This window comes from Hemicordylus capensis, chromosome 3 (genome assembly GCF_027244095.1).
Source record: "Hemicordylus capensis ecotype Gifberg chromosome 3, rHemCap1.1.pri, whole genome shotgun sequence".
In the NCBI taxonomy this organism is placed as follows: domain Eukaryota; kingdom Metazoa; phylum Chordata; class Lepidosauria; order Squamata; family Cordylidae; genus Hemicordylus; species Hemicordylus capensis.
Genome location: NC_069659.1, coordinates 68,112,325 through 68,139,197, shown reverse-complemented (window position 1 = coordinate 68,139,197; position 26,873 = coordinate 68,112,325). Strand labels below are relative to the sequence as shown.

General features: G+C 41.3%; 1 protein-coding gene across 2 annotated transcripts; it reads left to right on the top strand.

Moving 5' to 3' along the window:
• The first annotated feature begins 3,454 nt into the window (after positions 1-3,454).
• CHMP2B (charged multivesicular body protein 2B) lies at positions 3,455-24,997 on the top strand. Of its 2 annotated transcripts, none has more exons than XM_053310668.1 (6): positions 3,455-4,314; positions 10,464-10,555; positions 10,853-11,047; positions 16,950-17,052; positions 23,142-23,248; positions 23,424-24,997. In XM_053310668.1, exons 1-6 carry the CDS (start codon positions 4,281-4,283, stop codon positions 23,535-23,537), a joined length of 645 nt encoding a protein of 214 aa, XP_053166643.1. In that variant the 5' UTR covers positions 3,455-4,280; the 3' UTR covers positions 23,538-24,997. The 2 variants fall into 2 exon arrangements, with proteins under 2 accessions (XP_053166643.1, XP_053166644.1); XM_053310669.1 differs by lacking the exon at positions 3,455-4,314 and adding an exon at positions 8,896-8,938.
• Positions 24,998-26,873: the final 1,876 nt, after the last annotated feature.

Sequence of the window (26,873 nt, the reverse complement as noted above, 5' to 3'; positions counted from 1 at the left end):
GATGAGCAGAAGGACCTGCTCCAGCCTCCACCTGTTTCATCATTATCGCCTCAGTGTGTGCCACGTCATCATACCTCGTTGCAACCAGACAGATCTACAAGTTCCACCTGTAAGAATGCAATCTAAAAATACCACTGGCAAGTCAAAATGTCCCAAGCAAGAGTAGCTGCAGAATTGTGGCATCTGTTTTATAGATTTCTCTGACGCCAAAACATAATGAGGTGAAGAACATTCTTTCAACGACAGACTATCCAGCTAGCCAGATGCCGGTATCATATTATTGCTAACAAAGCAACAAAGTATCTGAATATGGAAGGGGGGGAGAACTTGGCTGCCAAACCTACTTAACAGAGTACTTGCCAAGGTAATTATATCATTAAATGCATTAACTAGTATTGTTTTTATCTTAAAATATTTTGAAGTTAGCAGCTTGAAGCATATTAGTAAAAAGATTTTGTGAAGAAGGTTCCTTGTGATTTGAAAAAAGAAAATCCTACATGGCTTTGAGGAAAATTAGACTATATGTCATGATGTTTGGGGCATATGTGCGTATATTATTGGGATGTGATTATGCAAATACATATATATTATAGATAGATGCAAGATTGAAAAGGCTATTATAATACAAAAGATAATTCTCTTTCAGCAAAGATCTGCATCTTGTAATGACAATTATTACTGTGTAAGAATCAAGTGACTTCTTTACACAGCTGATCAGAATCACTTGTATTAGAAACATTGAGAAAGTGTATCTTTTGTGGAAGGCTGAAACAAACCTGTTCTGACGTTAAATTTCACTCCCTGCCACTGCCTGCCACCCCATGAAAACTGTCCTACCTTTTCAGGTTGTCTTTTTGAAATATTCATTTGCATTCAACAACTTTGCTCATTGGATGGTCTTTCAGTAATATGTGGACATCATTTCTCATACCATTAACAATATACTATGCACTGTATGGTGTTTTATTGTCTGTATTAACCCATGTGGTTTGATTTCCTCAAGGGCAACGATAACATAATCTCATGTGTTAATACCTAATGTCAGTTGGTTTGTTATGTGGAATAGTGACTGTATAGACCTGTAATCTTATTTAGAGAGGAATTTGCCAAATAGAGTGGCAGGAGCTGCAAGAGCTTCAGCGGCTCTGGCACAGCAGTAATGAAATGGGAGCTCTTCATCCTCATTCACTTTATAGCCTCATTCTAACAGTTGGTAAATATAAAAGGGGGCATCAAAACAAAGATCATTATATTTTTTTAAAAACAGACAATTCATTTGGCAAACAATAATGCTGCTTCAGAAGAGTAATTTCAACATGAAAAGTGAACACCAGAAACATTTGGCACAGCTGTAGTTTTCTGCCACTGTTCAGAATAGCTGTTTGGCATTTTGCACAACATCTCTTTGTTTTATGAAGCAATGTTGCACAGAACTGTAAAGCTAGAAGGGAACAGAAAATCATTTATTTGACCCTGGATAACCTCATATCCAAACACATCTATACTATAAGATGCTGTCAATTAAGGCAAGGATGGGCAACTTCTGTCATCCAAGGGGTCATTTCTGTTCCCAGAGCAGGCTGAGGCCAGTTGCGGTCAGTTCACTTGCACTATATAGCCGTACAAGCTTTATAGATATTAAACACATGTGCTTAGGCACAGCCTTACAAACAGATATATTCATTTGCATATTACATGCACAATCCAAAAGAGAGAGATCTAACATTAAACTGTGGGGTTGTCATCTCTTACCACTTGAAAATATTTTAGTAGGGTCACTAAGAGCTGTGGGGACCACAACTGGCCATTCTTGACTTGGGATATTCCAGTCCAGAAAACCATTCTCAGCCTGCACTGATGCCTCAAACACATTGCTGCCCACACAGCAGACATCCACAGGCTGTACTCTCAGGTATCAACAGGGACTACTGCACAGTATTATGCTTCTCCCCTGTCTACACTCCTCCATGTCCTGCATAACTGATTTAGCAGTAAAGCACCAAACAAGTAATGGTGATCTCTAGCCTAGTCAATTTAAACATGCTGAAAGTGCTTCTGCATTAGGAATAGCGTTGCCATGTCTCCCGAAATTCTGGGTTTCACCCGGATTTTAACATCTCATCCAGCTTGCTTAGCCCACCCAGATTTCAGCTTGCTTTTTAAAAAACAGCTAAACTCTAGCGCTTGTAGAAGCGGAGTTATGGAGTAAAACGTGAAGTCACTATTCTGCTCAGAAATTATTTTCCAGCCAATTCACATAATATGCAAATTAGGCACCCAGATTTGGAAAGCCAGAATATGGCAACCCTAGTTAGGAAGCCTTGTGGGATTGCTTCAGAAAGTACACATGTAGAATCCAGATTAACAAATCGTACACCTGGATGTATTTTTCAGACAGATTTTGGGGAAATCTGGAGATATTTGGGGAAGATTTAATCTGGAGATATTTGGGGAAGATTTAACACAGTTCATTGACATGTCTCTAAAATGCTATGATTAAAAACAAACAAAAAACCTTTCATTTAATCTTTCCACCTTTCAGCCTAGCCTACTTCACAGAAGATTGTTATGAAAAAAATAATATGTGGGGGAGAGAATACCACCCTGAGCTCCTTGGAGGAACAGAATAAAATATAATAAATAAATAAGACACATAAAACAAAATACTCCTGTCCATCAGGACTGGCTTTGAAACACAGATAACATCTATGGCAGGGAGCACTTTGGTATGACTGGGTCACTGGAACAGGATTTCAATCTGTGACAATCTTTAATTGTGGCACTGCTACCCCCTGAAGACATCCCTAACTGGCTTGTTCTGAAAATCCTGAGATCTAGGCTTAAATCCTCACTCAAGGAATCTACTTCTTAGCCTTAGCCTATCTCTTATCCCCTGCTAACTGAACAAAAGAGGCACCTTTAAAAAAATGGTGATTCTCTAGCAGGGGGAGAGCAACTAGCCCTATCTATCCCAAGCACAGCATCCCTCCAGTGGCTATTGCTGGCGTCTATCTTAGGTTTCTTTTTTTAGACTGTGAGCTCTTTGGGGACAGGGAGCCATTTTATTCATTTATTTATATCTATGTAAACCACTTTGGTAAGTTTTTTTGAAAAGTGGTATATAAATACTTGTCGTATTAGTATTTGTATCTCACGGAGTTCGAATAAAATGAAACGTACCATTCTGAGCTCCTTGGGGAAAGGGTAGATGTATTATTCAATGTAATAATTAAATAAATACACATAAAATTGAATACTTATGTTCATCAGTCTGTCGTTTATTTGCAAACTGAGTGCACTGTTCAGAGATGCCAGAAACAAAACTTCCATTTTCACCAGAAAGTTTTATCCTCCCAACAATCCTGTGCGGCAGGAACTGCTTTGGAAGCGGCGGATTTAAGCCCAGATCTTTCCGGTTCCAGTCTAGTCTAGCACATTTTACCATCTCTGTGTGCTATACTGTCCCTCCCCATAATTTTCTGTTTGGATCGTAGCAATTTGACTAGAAGCTCGACGTATTTAAACCCGTTGGAGTTTTGTTTGTTTTTAAATCAACTTTGTTCCATTCAGCAAACAGGCCCTCTGCACGTGACCAGAAGCACGGTGCGTCGTTATTCATGGGGAACCACTAAGGGTGTCCTCAGGGTTGGCCATTTCTCAGCCTCTTCTTCAGTAGTACGACTGGAAAAGTGGTGGTGGGGAGTGCGCAGCCCCCAATTAAAAGGTTGCCGACGGTTAGAATCCAGCCTCAGTCAGAACAAACCGCCCCTTGCTCTAGATGAAGGGTGAATTTGGGACTGTCACTCCGTAATGTGTGATTTGGGCTTCGAGAGACTGGGGCGGACTTCCCAGTGAAACTAAGGGGAGCCTGACCCTCCCGTCACCCTGAAATGCTCCCTAGCAGTGGAAAAGCAGCTTCAATCTGAGCGCACTTTCTGGCACGTCCTGGGCGGGGAGGGGGGGGCCGCCCGAGCCTCTCTCTCGGTCTCCTCTCCGGTGCCTTTTGGGTGCCCGCAGCTGCCTTCACCGCCGCCACTGAGGCCCGCCCGCAGCGGGGCAGCGACGAAAGCAGGGCGTCCACTCCAGTCTAGGCCAGCTCCTCCCCTCTCTCCTCCCGGCAGCCGCCGCCTTCTCCCGAGCGCAGGAGGCGGGTCTCTCTGCTGCGCTGAAGCCGCTTCCTGGTCACCTGAGAAGCAGGAAGGACGAAGGAGCCCGCTGCCGCCGCCTGATTCTGCTGCTGCTGCTGCTACTAGTCCGCCGCCGCCGCCGCCGCCGCCGCCATGGCCTCGCTCTTCAAGAAGAAAACGGTGGAGGGTGAGTGCGGACGGGCGGCTGTTTGGCGTGCTGCGAAGCTCTTCCTTACGCCAGTACTGGCGGCGTGGCCGTCTTCAGTCTGTGGGTCCCTCTCCTTGGCGGCCGGGCGCGGGGAAGAGAAGTTCTTGCCGCAGTGGTGGTGTTGTTTCTCTCAGTGTGTGTCTGTCTCTGTGTGTGTGTGTGTGGGGAGGGGGTCGGGGGTCGAGGCCCCTTCCTCTCACAGGGCACAGCTTCCTCAGCGCCCCCATCCCCCGCGCCATAGGCTGCCCCCGACCTACCCCGCAGGCATCCTTCAAAGAGAAGCGGACTTCCTTGTACTTCTAGAAGTGCCCGTGCTTCGCCCCCTCCCACCACACCACTCGCCTCTGTAGGTAGCCTGAGATACACCCTGATGTAAGGGTTTTCCCCGCCCCTATTCGAAATTCCTGGGCATGTCTGCCCCCGCTAGCCTCAGGAACCTCTGGGCACGTGGGGGGAGCCCAACGGGATACAGCCCCTGTGGGGAAGGAGCAGACATCGTGCCTGTTACAAGACAGTCCTAAGCTAGAGGCCATGCCCAAGAGAACATCGGTGGATGAGGACCCCACACGACTCTTAAATCGTCCAGATCTAAAACTCCTGTCCTGGAATGTGGCTGGGTGGGCTGCGAAGAGTGGTGGCCCCTTAGATTATTTGTCCAACTTGACATTAGATTGATGTAAGGGGGAGAGCAGTTGCTGACTGCTGCTCCTTCAAGAGTTTCCTTCTGCTTTTTTCTCCCGTCTCTTCTTCCTCCCCCTACAGCCAGGTAGTTGTAGCTGTCCAAGAGCTTCGTGGGCTGGGCTCCTTGTCATTTGCCCTACTTCGCTCTTCTTGTTTTCATTGGGGCATCAGACTTGTGCTTATCTCCAAACGCAGCTTTGCCTTTGTTAGTGTGTGACTAGGTGGCTCTGGTTGCCAGTTTTGCTGGTGAGTGAGAGAGAGCAAGCATGAGCATGACTCATCCTGTATGGAAGTGTTACCTATAATTTAATAACACCCCTGCACTATCATCCTAAGGAATTGGTATGGCAGGTTATTGCCTGTCTAAAAATAGAAATGGCAGTAGTGCAGAGGATGTTTTGAGGCATCTCTTTAAAAGTATATCATGGTTCTTAAGAGCAGATTTTACCACAGCAACAAAAGACATTGAGAAATTGTTAGAAATGTTTTTTTAAAAGTATAAATACATGCAGTGAAAGAGCAAAGAAACAAGATGCATGGCTCCATTAAAATGTGAGCTTGTTCCTGGCTGGAACATCAGAGTTGGCACTGAGTAGGAGAGCTGCTTCCCATATGTAACACCAACTCTTAGTGTTCTGTTCAGAATGGTGACTGTTATTGCTGTGTGTTTGTTAATATTAAGTAATCCAAAAACCTTCAGTACAAGATGAGAGTTAAGATGCTTTTCATTTTCACTTGTGCTCTAAAAAGAATGGAAATTGCAAATTAGGTGCCCACCGTAACTTCTGCGCCATATAAGCTGTAAAAACTTTGTACAGTCTGGTATAGTTGATGGCTTTAGAAATTAGGTTCCATGCACCCACACTTTGCTTTGATCAGAGATGCATCAGGCAGAAATTAATCAGTGGCATCTCCAGAAAATGATTAGGGAAACTGCCCCTGTTAAATGTCTGCCTGGATGCATTCCTCCCCAGCCCAATGTCCAACTGAAAGACCAAGGCAAAGAGTGGGTGCTCTATAAGTGGTTCTATAATTTTCTAATTTTTACAATAAGGGTGTAACATCTTATAGAAGAAAGGTGTATAAGAGAGACTGTGAAAACATCTCTGGGTTAGAAAGGGATTGGAGATGCATTGTCCTGGTGAAAGCATTATATGAAAACAGTCACTGAGGCAGATGATAGTCGAAACGCGTCTGTACTGGATGGTGATGATAAACTTTGTTAGCTGCTCCATAACAAATTGTTCTCTGGGTGGCTCACAACACTAAAATATCCAATAAAAACACACAACACATTAAATCATAATAGATCAAAATGGGAAAATACAAAATACAATACAAAGCAAGTAAACTCTTTTAAAATAAGTTAAAATTGATCAGGAATTATAAGAATCAATGACTTAGTAAATAAATATATGTTTGAGGACATTTTAGGACACTAAGGACAAGTGTGAAAGTAATTGTGGCCTAGTAATTGTTGTAGGCTTTCATATTATTAATTTTTTTAGTGTATTTATTGTTAATCTTTCGTCAAATGTTATTTTTATGTCTTTGTCAATGATTCTCAAGTATTTATATTAAGTAGCATCAAATTTTATTAAAATATTCAGTTATATCTGAATGTGAGTTAAAGCAGTACTCTGAGGATGGGGGGGGGTTCTTTGTTTCTGTGGGGAAATCTTGTTAAAATGTGTTGACTAAGTGTATTCCGCTCCCCTTCTTTGCCTGCCATGTGGTGTAATAGCCATGTACTTGTATCATGACTTAATACTGGAGGCCAAATAGGAATGACCAGTTGGCACAGGTGCCATCCACTGATCCATCTGGGTCACCTTTTACTCCTGTTCTATGTCTAGTAACTATACAATCTCTGCAACTGGCTCAGAGTCGGTACTTTTATTATGACTATTTCTTACTACCAGATCAGGAACATAATATTTAGCTTTAATCTTTCATCTCATGGAGAAAACTGATGTGCCCAGTAACTACTTTATGTGTAGGAAAAATATACGGCAGGGTACTGATATGGCAAACCAAGGGGCAGATTAAAATAAAAGAGATCCCTGGAAGCAGGGAGAGAGGAGCTTCCTTTATCCAATCCCAGCACAGCATTCTTCCAGTGGCTGCTGGTGGTATCGACTTTATGTTTCTTTTTAGATTGTAAGCCCTTTTTGACAGGGAACTATATTTATTTACTGTTTATTTTTGTATGTAAACTGATTTGAGAACCTTTTTTTGAAAAGCAGTATATGAGTAGTAGGGATGTGCCCAGAAATGTTCTGGAGGTGGCAGGGGTGTTCCCTTAAGGGTGGGGGAGGGTGCACTTACCTTTCCCGCCACATTTTCCCCACCCGCCACATTTCCCCCGCCGGCGCTCCATTGTATCAAAGTCCCTCGGGGCAGCAGCGTACCTCCCTACCGCCTCGTTGCCTTCATTGAAGAAGTGGCTGGAAGTACTGGGCGTGTGGGCCCCTGTCATGTGTGCACACTTGTTTGCCCTGCATGCACGCACACACACACGCACGCCTGGTACTTCCGACCAATGAGGGCAACGGGGTGGCAGGGAAGTATGATGCCGTCCCAAGGGGCTTTGATACAACAGAGCGCTGGCAGGGGAAATGTGGCGGGAGGGGTAAGTGCACATTCCCCTGCCTTTAAGAGAACACTCCTGCTGCCTCCGAAAGCAGAAATGGCCCCGGTGGCCAAAACATTTCGGAGGCCTCTATAATGGTCTCCGAATTGTTTCGGGCTCAAGCCTAATGAGTGGTAGTAGTGGGCATAATGTATTTCCTTGAACAAAAGACTAGTCTGGAGGCTGTTTGCTTTGGTGTTTTTTTTATAACAGCCTGTTACCATGTACTTATATTTAGGAAGTGTCTAAAGTGCCTAAAGCTTCCATATTGGGTCCCTCAGTTCCAAGTCAACTCTGAATGTTTTGGAGGAAGGGAATCACTTTGCAAGCATTCTCTTCTTTGGCTCATAATTGCTGTTCCCAGTCTGAATCCAGGTTCAACTCATCACTACTCAAAGTATCTTCATGCTGTTTATAGCAGCTTGTGAATTACATTGTTCCTCTGAAAATCTTTTGATAATGTTGCAGTAATGTGAGTGTTGCATGCAAAGGTTTGAGCACTTAAAAATAAAAGCTCAAGATAATTACTCCATTGTTTTCAAAGCACATCACAGGTTGTGTGTGTGTGTGTGTGTGTGTGTGTGTGTGTATGAAAGAGAGATGTGCATCTTAACATACATTAAAACCTTTTCTGTCAGCACCTCTTATTGCTGAAATAATTTCATTCTGGCATGACTTGAAACTATGTCTTGGAAAGAAGGCTCTTTCAAAAAGGATTAATGTAAGCTTTAAAAAATAAATCTCTGGCTGCAGTTCATGCTTTATTCATTTTTGACAGTCTAGATAGTGGAAAGTAGCACCATCCTATCATCATTATTAGTTGATTTCTTTAGATTGTGAAACCAAGATGGAAAGTTACTTTGGGGAATGTTTCATTTTCAAAAGAAATGGGATTTTTAATAGACAAAGTATGGGATTTTCTGTATAAGCCCTGGGGGAAAAAAATACAGCCTGTCTTCTGAGCAACTCCAGATAAATTATTTTGGTTTTATTGTGTGCTACTTTGAAATGTCCCCAGGCATAAAAAATACAAACTGTACTTTTGAAGGAATAGATGGATGTCAATATTTGACTGGCAGTCCCATAATTTAAGAAAGAAAGAAAAATCCTAAAAAACAGTGTTGCCTAGAAGCCATAGTTTTGTGTCTCATTCATGGGAATGTCACCTACTTCTGCAGAAGAGGATTAATGCTTCTATCCTGTACAGTGTGAGATCTCTGCTGGTTTGAGAGGACATCTTAAAATGTATTTCTTAAAAATTGATGCAAGTATTCTCTTCTAATAAAACAGGTCAGTTTTTAATGAATGAAGCAACACTCATTGAAATAGCTTTAAATTCCAATTTTGACTCTGCTTGCCAATAGCATTTCAAAACAAAGAAATACACTTGCAGAGTAGGCCTCTGAAAGGCTTGATATATGCATTAGGGTTGCATTCTTGCTATGTGGATAAATGTGTTTGAAATCAGGTTCGGGTCAGGCTTTACTTTGCATTGAATTAGCCAGGGTTGGTCAGTTCAGACATCACAAAGCAATCATGGCTTCTTTCTAATCACAATTAGAAATGGAATTCTTCCAAGGCTCAGATGGGCAAGGAAGGGGGCAATACACACACCTAGTCCTTAGAGACATTATGGAAAACCAAGACTTAATCATAGCCCCCATGTGATGTCTGAACCCAGACATCTGCAAATCCACTTGCCAGTGGTGAGTGCCTCCAGCCCTCTAGCAAGCAGGACACCCAGCACCACACAAATCTCCTCCCTGGAAGTCTCATTTCTACTGCCAGTTGTGAAAAGGTAAGAAACAGCAGGAATATCTTCTGAGAAGTAAGACAGGGCTCCCGCTGTTTCTTAATATCTCTATATTCAATGATAGAAGAGCCATTTATCTCCTCTGCCCCTCTGTCAGAAAACGAGCTGAGGGGAGTGGCAGTGACCACAAATAATGGCTGGATAGTGAGCTGAGCCTAAATTTGTGGATCCCTTTATGAACCAGCCAATTTATGGATACACTTTTGGCTCTCTTGTCAGTTGCATTGCAGGCCTGTTGAAGAGACTAAAATTTCATCACTGGATTTGAGGTTATATTATATGTCAAAATACTGATACAAATTCTGTAGTGTTGCATATCCTCTGACGGACAGCTCAGTCTTCTTGGTTATCCAGTTAATTGAAACATGCTTGTAGGGGTGTGCACGAATAGTTCAATGGCAAACTGGTCCTCCACAAACTGAGTCAGTTCAACAGTCTGATCGCATACTGGATCGGCCATCAGGAAAGGTGGTTTGCTCCAAGATAGAACCAAATCTAGACCGGTTTGTGGTGGACCGGTTTGGCAGCTTGAGGGGCTATGCTTGTATATGGGAATCTGGTGGGGATTCCCCTTTGCAAGCAAAGGGAAATCCTGGCTTGAAAAGGCTCCTAAGCAGCAGGTTGGGGGTGTAAAGGGCACCTTTTAAAGGAGATGTAAAGTTCTTACCGGTCCGGCGAGCAGCGCTGCTTCTCGAAGCCTCCCTGGTGCAGACCCAGGATATGGTGCTCCCCCCAGCAGCCTGCACAATCACCAGATTCCCAGTTACAAGCATAGCCCTTTGAACCACCGAACCAGTTTGAGTTGGTTCAGGTTGGATGGATGGTTAGACTGAACTAGTTTATGGACCTGCAATTTGGTCAGAATTTGGACCAAATCACAAAAATTGTACACCCCTACATGCTTGCTTTGCAGATATCAATAACTTTGTTATAGGAAATGTGATCATAATACAGGTTATTTGCATTTACTAGACCTATGACTGTAAATATCTTGTCCTACAGATATAATTAAAGAACAGAATAGAGAATTAAGAGGTACGCAGAGGGCTATAGTAAGAGATCGAGCAGCTTTGGAGAAACAGGAAAAGCAACTGGTAAGTAGTTCAAAGACTTTCAGTTCATCTTTTGCAACAAAGTGCCCAAACTGGTTATGGTAAAGAACAGCTCCTGCATATCCAAAACACACTCTTTGCTGCCTATACTCTCTAGCTTTTGATTTTGGAAATATTGGGTTTTTATCTCACTTTCTTAACTTTTTTGCTTAAATTTGATTCACCATCAGTGGGCAGTGGTTGAGCTTCTAGCTGTTCACTGCGTAAACTATTAAAATATTAATGTTGAAATATGAAAGGCACATGTATATTAATGGCAGCTTTCTTATTAATAAATAGGAGTTGGAAATAAAGAAAATGGCTAAGACTGGAAACAAAGAAGCCTGTAAAGTTCTAGCAAAACAGCTTGTGCAATTAAGAAAACAAAAAACTCGAACGTATGCTGTTAGTTCCAAAGTTACATCCATGTCCGCTCAGACAAAATTAATGAACTCCCAGATGAAGATGGCAGGAGCAATGTCAACAACAGCAAAGGTAAGCAATAACCTAAATATCCCAAATGCGGCTCATGGAATGCTCGGTTTAATTAACACAACAGATACCTTGTAGAAGTCTGACAATAAAATAGTGGGGTTTTTTAATGCAAGTATAAATAGTACCATATCTGTATTTTATGATGAAGATTGTAGTGGATCTTATAGTATATACTCCTCTAAACAGATATCTATTAGCTGGCCGACATGTTTAGAATAAATCAAGAGAGGGCAATATGTAGCTAGCCCACAACCTTGCAAATGAGTGTTTAGGGAATGTTTGCCTGCTGCTTCCCTCACCAATCCTTCACTGTCATTAGGCTTTGCAACTGGGGAGGTGCGGTGTTGGCCTGTCCATGCAATGACACACCTGCTGTCTCTTTTGTCCTCGTAGTTGAAACTGCTCTCTTTGGGTTTTTGTTTTTTTTAAAAAGCAATGTGAGACTATCAAGCTGCTGCTCCCAGCTTTAAAAGCCCAGGGAAAGGCACACTCAGCCCTGCATTAACCATAAGGCAAAACAAGCATGTGCTTAGAGCATAAAGGGAAGGGGGACACCAAAGAGTTTCCCCCCTAGCTATCATGCCCTTAACTCTTTCACTGAACATAAGAACAGCCCTGCTGGATCAGGCCTAAGGCCCATCTAGTCCAGCATCCTGTTTCACACAGTAACCCAACAGATGCCACTGGGAGCCACAGGTAGGAGTTGAGGGTATGCCTTGCCTTCTCTCCTGCTGTTGCTCCCCTGCAACTGGAACTCAGAGGAATCCTGCCTTTGAGGCTGGAGATGGCCTATAGCCCTCCAACTAGTAGCCAGTGATAGACCTCTCCTCCATGAAATTATCCAAACCCCTCTTAAACCCATCTAGGTTGTTGGCTGTCACCACAGCTCGTGGCAGAGAATTCCACAAGTTGATTATGCATTCTGTGAAAAAGTACTTCCATTTGTTGGTCCTAGATTTCTTGGAAAACAGTATCATGGGATGACCCCTGGTTGTAGTGTTATGTGAGAGGGAGAAGAATTTCTCTCTATCCACTTCCTCCACACCATGCATGATTTTATAGACCTCTATCATGTCTCCCCACAGTCTTTTTTTCTAAACTAAAAAGCCTCAGGTGTTGTAGTCTTGCCTCATAAGAAATGTGCTCGAGGCCCCTGATCATCTTGGTTGCCCTTTTCTGCACCTTTTCCAGTTCTATAATGTCCTTTTTTAGATGTAGTGACCAGAATTGTACACAGTACTCCAGGTGTGGCTGCACCATAGTTTTGTATAAGGCAAAACTTATACAATAGTTTTATTGTATAGTTATACAATTATACTATATACAATTATTGTATTGTATAGTTGTATTGTATTCGTATAGTTTTATTGTATAGTTTTATACAAATAGAATATTAGCAATTTTATTTTCAATCCCCTTCCTAAATATCCCTAGCATGGAATTGGCCTTTTTCACAGCTGCCGCACACTGAGTCGACAGTTTCAACAAGCTGTACACCATGACCCCAAGATCCCTCTCCTGGTCAGTCCTGACAGCTCAGATCCCATCAACGTATACTTGAAATTGGTTTATTTTGTTCCACTGTGCATCACTTTACACTTCCCAACACTGAACCACATTTGCCATTTTGTCGCCCACTCACTCAATTTGGAGAGATCCTTTTGGAGCTCCTCACAATCTGTTTGGGATTTAACTACCCGAAAGAGTTTGGTTGGTATCACCTGCAAATTTGGCCACCATGCTGCTTACCCCTACTTCTAGATCATTTATGAATAAATTAAAAAGCACCGGCCCCAGTACAGATCCCTGGGGGACCCCACTTCTTACTTCCCTCCATTGTGAAAACTCTCCATTTATTTCTACCCTCTGTTTCCTGTCTTTCAACCAGTTAGCAATCCACACATGTACTTGTCCCCTTATCCCATGACTGCTAAGTTTCCTCAGGAGTCTTTGATGAGGAACTTTGTCGAAAACCTTTTGGAAGTCCAGGTATACTATGTCAACTGGATCACCTTGATCCACACACTTGTTGACACTCTCATAGAACTCCAAAAGGTTGGTGAGGCTAGATTTACCTTTGCAGAAGCCATGCTGGTTCTCCCCCAGCAGGGCCTCTTCTTCTATGTGCTTTATAATTTTTTTCCTTGAGGATGCTTTCCATCTATTTGCCTTGAATGGACGTTAAGCTAACTGGCCTGTAATTTCCTGGATTGCCCCTGGATCCCTTTTTGAAAATCGGTGTTACATTTGCTATTTTCCAGTCATCCAGTACAGAGCCCGATTGCAGGGATAAGTTATATATTTTTGCAAGGAGATTGGTAATTTCACATTTGAATTCTTTGAGGACTCTTGGATGGATGCCATCTGACCCTGGCGATTTGTTCGTTTTCAGTTTTTCCAGACAGTTTAGAACATCATATCTTGTCTCTTCTATCTGACTCAGTTCTTTAGCTTCCATCCCTGAAAAGTCTGGTTCAGGAGCAGGAATATGCTCTGTATCCTCTGCTGTGAAGACGGACACAAAGAACTCATTGAGCTTTTCTGCAACTTCCATATCCGCCTTAATAATCCCTTTCACTCCGTCATTGTCTAATGGTCCAACAACCTCCCTGGCAGGTTTTCTGCTTCTGATGTATTTAAATAAGTTTTTATTCTTCCTCTTGATACTTTTAACTAAATGTTCCTCAAACTCTCTTTTCACCTCCCTTATTGTTACCTTGCATTTCTTTTGCCATCTTGCATTTCACTGCCACTCTCAACTTTTAGTCAATTTTTTTGTAATTGTTTTTATCTGCCATGTTTGACTTTACTCTGCATTGTTAAAAAAAGTTTTCTTTGGCTTGGTGAGCGACTAAAGTTTCTAGAAACTACTAAACTATGTATCTGAAGTAAAAAGTCATTGATTTGCGAAAGAGTACTGTAAAGAGCAGTAGAAAATATTGATAAAACTTCAGTAAATTATGGTCATATGTTATGACGTCTGACCTTGAAGATGAAATATTTTTCTCAATCATTCCTTCTGTTGCAGCTATTTATAAGAAATTATAGGCAGTGGAACTGTTTTGTTTTACCTTAAAAATCGATAAGAAAACTTTAAAATAAATAAATAAATATTAAGGTATAAGTAAATAATTTGCTTGAGTCTTAATGTCTTGTCAGTTAAGCAATGGAGGGGCCCGAAGGGGGCACCATTGTTGGGCTGTGCTTTGGGCATCAGTTGCCCTTAATCCAGCCCTGGGCACACTGCTATACTTGCAGGGGTATCAGGTGTAAGCAGGAGGGACATGGAGGATAGTGTTTTGACACTTTCACCTCCATGAGAAATTAAGTATTCCCCCTGCTCGCCACTGAGATGGCAATTGTGTAAATAGCATGTCTGCGTTGGTATGTTTTCAGACTTCTGCAGCACACTGTTTGTCACATTTGTATCCCATTGCTCCTGAGTTAGTGCAGTGTACATACAGAGATGTCACTTTATTCTCATAATAACTCTGTTGGATAAATTATGCTGATAGAGAATAACTTGTGTGAGACCACCCAATGAAAATCTGTGGCAGAACAGTGCTTCCTTGTGCTGCATCAGAACAGCTTTTGAAACTTCTCCAAGGTTCAAAAGTACTTTTTAAAAGTTGCTATCTATCTATCTATTTATTGTCAGATTTCTATACCACATTTCATTAAAATAATCTCAAAGAGGTTTACAGTATAATTAAAACAGTGCACAATTAAAATTCAAAAGCCGCTTTGGGATTTTCTTAATGAAAGGCAGGTATAAATTTAACAATAAATAAAAATAAATAAAATTAAAAAGTACAGATATTAAATATAAAAATAATATATCTCTATTTAAAAGTTTAAAAACCTATATAAAACAGTAACACACAAAGCAAGTCAACTTCAGTTAGACTCAGAAGTCCTGGTGAACCTGAATCTTGCACCACAAGCTTGACTTCCAGAGCATGGTCTAGGGGCACACAATACAGCCACCTTGCTGAAGCTAAACAGGTCTTGGTGTGGTCAGTGCCTTGATGGGAGATCCATGGATGCCGGTTTTGGGAATGGGGCCATAGCTCAGAGAAAGACCATCTGAAACCTTGGAGAAGTTATTGCCAGTCAGCGTAAATAATACTGTACTGAACTAGATGGACCAATGATCTGACTCGTTATAAGGCACCTTCCTATGCTCCTATGGCTTCTAAATGTGATACTTTTCTTCCATATTCTCCACTCTATGTGCAAAGGAGGGTATGCTCAAAGTATGTTGCATATCACATTATGGGTTCTGGCCCATAAAAGCTTGTGTTACAGTAAATGTGTTAGAAATTAAGTTGTCCTAAAACTTTAAGTACTCTGATGGCCTAAAAACTAATGTGCTGCTTTTTTACTTGACTCGGGACCTAGATGCTATTATGAACTTCTCCTGTAAACTAGCTGTTCCTGTTAAGTTGTCATTTTATATAGTGCATTTTTCAGTGACATTGCACAGTTGACTGTGTGGAGAAGGGAAGTGAATCATCAAAATATGTGAAGTGATATCCCTTTGCACTACACACAACAAACTGAGCAAGAGCTCTTGTCAGTTGTCTCGTATGCTTAATCTGCCATGTCTCCTTGTTCCTGCTTCTATAGGACTCTCAACTGTGAAAGCAAACTGGCTCACCTCTAAAATTTCAAATTGCTGTCTGTCCTTTTGTATTTTTTTTAAATGAGTTGAGTACTAACTTACTTTTTGAACATGCAGAAAAATTAATGTTCCAGCAGGGATAGGCAAAGTTTATAAAAGCAGTAGTACAAGCTGTGAAGGTCCACCTTAAGTGGTACAGAAGGGAAATGCTTGACTAACAAGCAGAAGGTTGTTGGTTCAAATCTCCACTGGTACTATATCAGGCAGCAGCAATATAGGAAGATGCTAAAAGGCATCATCTCTACTGCATGGGAGGCGGCAATGGTAAACTCCTCCTGTATTCTACCAAAGAAAACCACAGGACTCTGTGGGCGCCAGGAGTCAAAATTGACCTGACGGCACACTTCACAAGCTGTGAACTCGTTTTCTTTATGTTACAGTGATATTTGACTTATACATATTTTTTGAAATAAGACTGTGTCTGAAATTCCAAATCTAAAAATCGAACATATATGTAGGACTGCTATATTATTGCATGGAATCATATAGCCTTGCAAAGTCCACAACTATTATACTAACTACTAACTGTTATACTTAACTACTAATAGTTAAGCACAGCAAAACTTTTTTTAACTTGTGTTTTTGCCCACACATCCTGATGCAAGTTACTTGTTGCATGTCAACAGCTTGAAAGGAAGGAAAGAACCATCTCGCTTCCAGTGTACAAAATGATCTCATCCAGGTCATATGGAAGCAATTCTTTCTTGCCATAGCTCATGCCTTGCATGCAGAAGATCTCAGCTTCAATCTTTGGTGTCCCCATTTCAAAGGATATTGAGTATCAGATTTGGGAAAACCTCTGCCTGAGTCCTTCATAAGCTTCTGCCAGTCAGAATAGATGGTAGCAGGCTAGGTGGACCAATGCATTGAATAGGGGAACTTCATTTGGCCACAATAGACAATCATCTGTTTACAAACCGGGTGTTGTGTAGCACTTTTTAGGGCTGGAACAGTTAGATTGACTGCAGTTGGATTGATCTCCCCCAGAGAGTAATCCCTACACAAGAAAGCATTTCAGGATACTAGTTCTTGTAGTTTTAGATGTGCAAGGACTATAGATCATTTGCTGTTAACAGCTCCAGGCTGTTTAAAAATTAGATTTTTTATTTGAACGTCTTAAACATCTGCTGATTGTGATGTCACTTAACTGAATACAATATTGTATATCTGTCTGAATACAATATTTTATATTCATAAGGCTATCTTGTATATTGCTAGACGATGCAGGCTGTTAATAAGAAGATGGATCCACAAAAGACATTGCAAACTATGCAGAATTTCCAGAAAGAAAACATGAAAATGGAAATGACTGAAGAAATGAGTAAGTTGAGATTCCAGCATTATGCTTTCTTGGTTCTTTGTTGGGTTAGTAATACTGTCAGGTCAAGTGTATAAAGTGCATGATTTTGTATTCAAACTAGGGATGTGTACGGAACAGCTAAAAGCAGTTCAGTTCAAACTTGAACCAAACCAGCTAGCGGTCAGGTCTGTTTGGTTGAACTGATTCGACCCAGTTTGAGTTGGTTTGAGGGCTGTGCCCTCAAAGGGGAATCCAGTGAGTATTCTCCTTTACAAACAAAGGGGTGGGGGAATCCTTTAAATGTGTTCTAAGGGCGGCTGGGGTGGGGGTGGTGAGAGAGCTGGATATCTTCGTCAGTAGCAGTGACGTACTGGACATCTTCGTCAGTAGCAGTGGTGCAGCAGCGGCTCCTCTAAACCCTGCCAGTGCTCCTTGCCAGCAGCACATGCTAGTGGTGGCCTGGCCTCCGCTAATGCCATTTGCTTGAACTCTGTGCATGCACAGAGGCCATTTGTATGACCACATGAATGGCCTCCACACATGTACGAAGGTCACATAAATGATCTCCGTGAATTCGGGGAGGCTGGAAAGTGCACTCTCACCAGCCCACCTTAAAACACTTTTAAAGGATCCCCTCTCCCTACCACTTTGCTTGTAAAGGGGAATCCTCACCAGATCCTCCTTTACAAGCATAGCCTCAAACCGGTCTGTATCAGACTGGCCCAGTCCGGTTCAAACTCGGATCACCTACCTCTTTCTAGTCCAGTTTGAATTGAACCTGGTTCAATTCGAACCAGTTTGGCAGTCCCTAGATCAAACTATCTGCTGTTGTTGAAACTTATAATTGGGACTTGGGAAATGAATTTGTCTGCTTGTTGGTAACAAGTGCAAAATGAAGCCAGATGAGTGTAAATGCAGCCTCAAACCTCGTGCTGTCACGCGGGGGGATGGGGTGGGGGTGGAGGGGGAGAACCCAGTCATTCACAGAGTCAGCCCCACCTCCTGTGCTTTCTTCCGCGGCTTGGATACAAACTGCAATGTTGGAATCCAAGCTGTGAGAGAGGAAATCAGAAGGAAAGAAGGGGTTGCCTCCATAACTGGACTCTGCCTAAGGGGAGAGCCAAATCATTAAGGCAAGCACCTTCAAACTGCTTTTCTCCCTTGCATCTAAGTGCCATGGAGGAAAGCAGGTCAGAGGGGCTTGCCTCTTTGACTGGGCTCTCCCTGGCGGCAGAGCTCAGTCACAGAGGCAGCGCCCTCTCGCCCTCTGCTTTCCTCTATGTATCCCCACTAAAAAGAAAGAAAGCTCCCGCCACCAACCAACAACATCACCACCATTGATTGGAGGATTATAACATGATTGTTTCGAATTGGTTGGGGGTGTATGTGTGTGGTTTTGGGGTTGTTGTTTTTTATAACACTCACTGAAAGAACAATACTTAAATTACAGTGCAATCTTATGTGTGTCTTCTCAGAAGTAAATTTCATTGATTTAAATGGGTCTTACTCCCAGGTAAACAGATATGATTGTGTTTATGCAGTGTGACAAACTAGTGTAGTTTCTTGCCAACAGCATACATGGACCAACATAGTTTGAGGAACCATCTTAACATTAAGATTTTTGTCTGGCTGGTGAACTGAGTCAACATTTTTTGAACTCTGCTTATAACATGCATTTTCAGCACAGTGCCTGACATACAGAGCAAGGATGCACCGGTGCAGCAAGAGAACAGTCTAGCAGCACTTCTCAACTAACTGTACCAATGCAGTGGGGAAGCAGCAATTTTTAATGCCCTCCTCTTCCCCAGGAAGCCCTCTGAAAATATATCCTTGAGGGTTGCACAGCCTTTGGGTGTATTTTTTGAAGTGCTTCCAGAGGAAGAGGAAGGTATAGAAAATAGCTCCATACCCACTACACTGGTACAATTAGTTGAGAAGTGCTGTTAGACTGTTTCTAGCTGCACCAATGCATCCTTGCTCTGTATGTCAGGCACTGTCCTGAAAAAATCAAACAGTGTTAAACATTTTATTTGCCTATAAGTTCATAGTTAAAGAAAATCCAATTACTAAAGGTTACCTGTTTGTGGCACTAGATGGTACACAGGTGAAGCTTGATGAGGCAAAAACCTTGCATAAAAGGCTATTATTTAAGATTGTTATGGCCTAAGGAGTAACAAAGGCTCACTGTTCAGGATAGAACAGAAACTATTGAGCACTATTAGTGCTCAGTATCATCTGCTTAAAACAGTAGCTTTGTTGGTTCAGAGAATTTGCATTTTGCTGTTAAGTTGCTGTTAACCTTATCTACTGTTAACCTGCTAGTAGAGGATGGTTTTATAAGGAATGTGCAATGCATTCCTATGCACGTTTACTCTCAGAAAAGGTTTGTATAAGGTTGCAGCCTTGGTGATATTTGTACCTGTTAGTTAAATTATCTTATGGTGTAGTTCTCTGACACTTACTTACCTACTTACTTACTTACTTATTTATTTGATTTCTATACCGCCCTTCCAAAAATGGCTCAGGGCGGTTTACACGGAGAAATAACAAACAAATAAGATGGAACCCTGTCCCCGTGGGGCTCACAATCTAAAAAGAAACATAAAATAGACACCAGCAACAGTCACTGGAGGTACTGTGCTGGGGGTGGATAGGGCCAGTTACTCTCCCTCTGCTAAATAAAGAGAATGACCACGTTAAAAGTTGCCTCTTTGCCAGGTTAGCAGGGGTTCAAAGAAATATGCTGAATTGTGTATATTGACATCTGTTCTCAGTGATGCAATGCCACTTTGCAGACACTGATATCCTGACTAACAAAATGCACACATTAGTGGGCTCTGTGGAGACACAGCAGGAGCCCTCAAGTAATCCTCCCAGTTCTTTTTTGCATTTGCATTGACCCACAAGAGCACAAATACTTATGACTCTGCCTGTGCTCCAGATGTGTTCTGTAAGAGTGGAAACACATTGATTGTAGAAATAGGTCCCTGAGGGCTGTGCCGTCTCAGCAGATGGGGCTTTTGTGGGGAGCAGAGACAGGTGAAAATTGCATCCCCATACATACTGTGCTGCAAGACAAGTCGTAGCACAGCTAATCTACTAGCTTCTTGCAAGGGAGAAGCTCTTGTTCTTCCTTCACAGCTGAGAACTAGCTCCCATATATTAAGAAGACAGTCTGCAGGAATCCTTTTAATTTTTACCAGACAGTTGTCCACCAAATAGTTGGAAGCATAGCTTGGGAATTCATATTCCTAAGGGTGTATGAATTGTATTGAATTGTACTGGGTGACAATATAAGGCCTGAAAGGAAATGTGCTACTCAGGATATGCTATCGCCCTCTGGATCAAAACGCTGACAGTGACTGGGAGTTGCAGAAGGAAATCAGGGAGGCATCAAGGAGAGGCAGGGCAGTAATAATGGGTGACTTCAATTGCCCACACATAGACTGGGTAAATTCACAGGCAGGTAATGACAAAGAGATCAGATTTCTAGATACGCTGAATGACTGTGCCCTAGAACAGTTGGTCATGGAACCAACCAGAGAGACGGTGACCTTGGATTTAATCTGACTGGCACCCAGGGCCTGGTGCGTGATGTCAGTGTCATGGACCCTTTAGGAAACAGTGATCACATTCAGCATACATGCTGGTATAGAATCACCAAGGAAGTCTAACACGGACACTTTGAATTTAAGAAGAGGAAACCTCTCCAAAATGAGGAGTATGGTGAAAATAAAGCTGAAAGGGAAATATTAGGAGAGTCACTTTTTTCCAGAATGCATGGAATTTATTCAAAACCACAATACTAGAAGCCCAGTTAGAATGTATACCAAAAAAGAGGAAAGGTACCACTAAGTCTAGGAGGATGCCAGCATGGCTAAGAAGTAAAGTAAAAGAAGCCATAAAGAAGAAGAAGACTTCCTTCTGAAATTGGAAGGCCTGTCCAAATTGGAAGGCCTGTCCAAGAAAACAGAAAGGAACACAAACTCTGGCAAAAGAAATGCCAGGTGACAATAAGGGAGGCCAAAAGAGTTTGAGGAACATTTAGCTAAAACCACCAAGAAGTATACCAAGAACTTCTTTAAATACATCAGAAGCAGGAAATACATCAGAAGCAGGGAGGCGGTTGGACCGTTAGACAATGAGGGAGTGAAAGAGATTATTAAGAAGGATATGGAGGTTGCAGAGAAGATAAATAAGTCCTTTACATCTGTCTTCACGGCAGAGGATACTGAGGATATACCTGTTCCTGAACCAGGCTTTCTGAGAATGGAGATTAAAGAACTGAGTCAGATAGAAGTGACGAGAGATGATGTTCTAAACTGTCTGGAAAAATTAAAAACTAGCAAATTGCCACGGCCAGACGGGATCTGTCCAAGAGTCCTTAAAGAACTCAAATGTGAAATTGCCGACCTCCTTGCAAAAATACATAATTTATTCCTACAATCAGGCTCTGTACTGGAGGACTGGAAAGTAGCAAATGTAACACCAATTTTAACATAGTATACCTGGACTTCCAAAAAGCTTTCGACAAAGTTCCGCATCAATGACTCCTGAGGAAACTTAGCGGTCATGGGATAAGGGGACAAGTATATGTGTGGATTGCTAAATGGTTGAAGGACAGGAAACAGAGGGTAGGTATAAATGGAGAGTTTTCACAATGGAGGGAAGAAAGAAGTGGGGTTCCCCACGGATCTGTACTGGGAACGGTGCTTTTTCATTTATTCATAAATGATCTAAAAGCAGGGGAAAGCAGCGAGGTGGCCAAATTTACAGATGATACCAAACTCTTTTGGGTAGTGAAATCCAAAATGGATTGTGAGGAGCTCTAAAAGGATCTCTCAAAACTGGATGAGTTGGGGGACAAAATGGCAAATGCAATTCAGTGTTGGCAAGTTTAAAGTTATGCACACTGGGATTAAAACCCCCAACTTCATGTATACGCTGATAGGATCTGAGCTGTTGGTGACTGATCAGGAGAGGGGCCTTGTGGGTTGTGGTGGACAGCTCGTTGAAAGTGTTGACTCAATGTGCAGCAGCTGTGAAAAAGGCTAATTCCATGTTAAGGGTAACAGCAGAAGAGGGGGTATGCCCTCAACACCTGCCTGTAGGCTTCCAGCAGCATCTGCTGGGCCACTGTGTAAAACAGGATGCTGGACTAGATGGACCTTGGGCCTGATCTAGCAGGACTGTTCTTATGTTCTTCTTATATGTCCTTGCATAATGAGCAGAATCCATTTTGATGAACATGTTCCTGATTCCTCAAGGAATAGGGCCTTCTCAGTTGCACTGCTCCGAAAGTGGAACTCGCTCCTTCATGATGCCTGGTTGGACCCTGCCTAGCAACCTTTTGGCTTGCTGCTTAGACATTTTCTTTTTTGACAAACCTTAGTTTGACTCTCTGCTGCTGCTTTATTCTTAACTGGCCTTGCATTTTTAGTCATTTCACTCTCTGTATGCTATTTTTATTAGTTTACTAGTAAAATGGCTTCTTCTGTATCACAAAATCTGGATTTCCTGTGTCTGAAAGTACCCAAGAAAACTGCCCAAGTTTGTTCAAACAGCAACTGCAACCCTAAGCCATGTTTTTCCACATTTTCTGGAACAATAATGCATTTTTTCAGGATTTCTTGTTTCTTGGTAGTCTGGGCAAGGTCTGGAACCTACCTGTGAAAATGGCATGGTTCTATCTTTCGTGGTTTGGGCTAGGAACTTTATGTTTGAGTGAATGAGTCCAAAGCAGCTTTATATAGGCATTGTGTATTAAATGGTGCATGTTAGTAGTTACTGTTTTTCCCATGTTATGGAGGAGATTAGAGACCTAGTACTTTTGGCCAAGTAGGGATTTGATCTCTGTTGTAAGCACACTAGCTGATGTGCAGACTGATGCATGTGTCCTCTACAGCCCACTGAGCCTCCCCAAAATATGCCTCAATTATGAACCCTTTGATAATATAATCTCTTGTCTGCCTTTTCAGTAAACTACAAAATAAGCAAAGCATGAAATGACTGCTGCATGGTGGTTCATAAAAAATGAAGTATGTAACAAAATAAGACAGCAACTCACTGTTACTATACTAATGAAAATCTGATTTTATTTCTCTTCCAAGTCAATGATACCCTGGATGATATTTTCAATGGTTCTGATGAAGAAGAAGAAAGTCAGGATATTGTGAACCAAGTCCTTGATGAAATTGGAATTGAAATATCTGGAAAGGTATGAGGAAATTGTTTCTTTCCATCAAGGAAAAGCGGAAGAAAAAAGCAATCTTCCTTACATTTTAAACACCCTTTATCTAAGCTGCCCTTTTGTCTTTATGTTCTGAATGTCTCAGTCACTGTGTCATATTCCTTGCTTAAATGAAGCGCCTACTCATTTTTCTTTTTAATAGATGGCCAAGGCTCCTTCAGCTGCCAGAGGCATGCCATCTGCATCGACATCCCAAAGTGCCACAATTTCTGATGAAGAGATTGAACGTCAGCTTAAAGCTCTGGGAGTAGATTAACCTCATGGCGACACGCAGCCTGCTTTCTGCAGTTACTCCAGTGCAGGCATGCACATGAACTTGCAACACAGGTTTCAATAAAAACCAGCTTCCCTTATAAATCTTGCCAGAGCCATCACTGGTCACAACGAATTCCAAAGGTGTTGAAATCATTTGAGAGAGGGAACAATACAAAGTGTGCATGATGCAGAATGTCGATACACTCAACCAAATTAAGATCTGATGTAAGCAGCTACATCTATTACATGTGGTCTAAATTTGGATTGGTTGCATTTAGCTTTTTCTCCAAAAAGCACCTTGCTTGACCAACACTCCACGTTTCTTTTTAGGTTTCTAATCTTTCAGAAGTTATTGCAAGCATTGAAATGCGTTTGTGTGTTTCAGTTGCATATCTATTACGAGCAGCCTAGGAAGGCCTGTTTAATTTATTGTAGGACTTTAAATGTGATCTCACTACTTTCAGTTGGAAAGTGGCCATTATCTTTAGGTGGAGGATGTATTTGAACAGTTTTGCAGCCTTTTAAATGTGCATTTCTATAAAACTATTCTTGATTAAGTCTTGTTTTGAAATAACTACATTTCTAATACAGTCCCACTATCCAGTTAGTGGAACCCTCCCGGATGCAAGTTTGTGCTCAACTGTATTTTGTGTTAGCAAGTACTACACAAACTCCATTGTACTGTAATATAGCTAACTTGAAGATAATTGTGTGCCTTTGTGTACATAGCCCTCTGATTTTCTTTTCTTGATTTGAATTGTGAAAAATGTCATGTTAAGCCATTATCTTGACTTGCATAGCACTGAAAGTTATGCCAACTCAACCGTAACTGCTACTACAAAGTATGTATATTATCTTAACTCCTGAACAGTCTTTCCCCTGAAATATCATTTGTATGTAACTGCTGTGCAGCATTTTTCATCAAACAAGTGTTACTTTTGAAAATATACTTCATTGTCCAATGTAGTATGTTTTTTGTTTTACGTTAAATTCTGTACTTACATATTTACTGGAATGATGTATGTTTGCCTACTTGAAGTTAATGGATTTGCTTGGGGTTGAAATTGCATCTAATATAGTAAAGTAGTGGATATATTAATGTATTATAGGAAATATAATCCACGATAACTATATAGCAATATTACAGCAAGATGTGAAAAAAAGTTTCTCTTCCTTTCCAATGGCATTGTCGGAATAACAAAAATCATGTACATGGAAATTATTACTGCTGATTGCTGATGAATTATAGAAAGCAATTACTGTGATACATCAGGTGTTCACATACCTCATTGGAATCAGCATAAATATTTGCGGGTTTAGATCTATCCATTTACATTTAAGATTTGACTGGTTAAACATAAGGCCAGTGCTATCTGAAGTTGCATCTATATAGTTGGGATGAGGCACAATGGGTGAGTTTCTTTTTAAGAATTTTGTAAATAAAAACCATTAAAATTTAAACTGCAGTCATTCACTAATCATGACTAAGGGATGAAAAAGCTAGCTTTGGTTTTTTTAAAAACTGGAAAATACTTAAAAGTAAGCATTTCTAGTCTCTTGCACGCATATCTTCAAGAGGTATGAAACAAAACTAAAAGCCAGGAAATGTTCTGTTTTCCTACTGTTATATTACAGAATCAGTTTTCAATATATCAAAATTGAGGGACAGATTACTATTTACCAGAATTTAAGATGAGCCCCTTAAAAATGTAGGTTAAATACAGATTTACCCAAAAGGAAAAGGGCTCTGAATTTAAGATGACCCCTGATTTCTAACATAAAGAACCTGGAAAAAACCTAGTGTTGGATTCAGGTAAATACTCATAACAGCAGTAGAATAATTAAACCAAATGACAAAGTTAAAATATTACAAATGCTGCTTCAATTCAACTGGTCAACCATCAGACTCTAATTTAAAATGTTCTGTATTCTGGATAATGGGCAGGTAACTACAGGAGCATGTGTAAAGGAGGCCATGGAATTGAGGGATGCATCCTGAACTTGAGACAGGCATTTATTAACTGGGTTGCTTTTCCAGATTAGGATTTTTAAACTATGGCATCAAGTTTCAGTAAGTATTTTTTCATCTTCTTCATATATGGCATACTAGGAAACAATCTTACTTACAAATGGTGTTGTCAACTCTCTTTTCTTCAGGGCTTCTGTTCCCCAAATAGCTGCTTGGAAAAGCTTAGGAATACCAGGAAAAACTTAGTCTGCTAAAAGTACTGTCAGGCAGCTGTTATGTGTTTATTTATTCATTTATTTATTCAATTTATGTACACCACCCTTCCTAAAGTGGCGCAGGGTGGTTTACGTCACAATAAAAAACACATAAAACCATTTTAAAAAATTAAAAACCCCATTACAGCCAGATTAAAACTAAAACTAGGTATCATTAAAAGCCAGGCTAAAGCCATGGGTCTTTTAAGGTTCTCCTGAAGGCTTCCAAGAAAGATAATCCTCTCATATCAATGGGGAGTGTGTTCCACAACTTAAGGGTGGTGACAGCAACTAGGGGTGACAGCAGACACAAATAGCCTGCTGGGGGAAAATTATCGATCTTGCCTATAAACGGTCTAGTGATTTTTATGGGACTCTACAGGGCACCATAAATGGGAAACTGAACTGTTGTGAGTTCATTGGAAAGCAGCTAAAAGTACTGTACAACTAAAACTTTAGGAACGTAAGAAGCTGCCATATACTGAGTCAGACCATTGGTCTATCTAACTCAGTATTGTCTTCACAGACTGGCAGCAGCGTCTCCAAGGTTGCAGGCAGGAATCTCTCTCAGCCCTATCTTGGAGAAGCCAGGGAGGGAACTCGAAACCTTCAGCTCTTCCCAGAGCGGCTCCATCCCCTGAGGGGAATATCTTACAGTGCTCACACTTCTAGTCTCCCTTTCATATGCAACCAGGGCGGACCCCACTTAGCTAAGGGGACAAGTCATGCTTGCTACCACAAGACCAGCTCTCCTCTCCTTTGAAAACTTTGAAAACAAAAATAGACAATATTTTTTAAAAAATGCATATGAGAGTGATGGTGGGAGTGGTAACAATTTTTGTGTGCTGGACCAGAAATCTTTTGTCCCAAACTATTTCCTCACAAGGTTTTCATACTGTTAAATTACCTAAGCCTGTACATAAGGTCTAGATGTATACTATCCTAAATGTTTCAGAGGAACCATAAGAATCTTATGCAGCAAAGCAAACTCTTCACAACAGTATTTGTTTTACTAACAATTCCTAATGTTTTTTGTGTTAATGTGGCCTCTTGTCCACTGAACAAAATCTAGCCAACTCAAATTGGGTGTCTTCAGATTTGTTGCAGTGTGCTT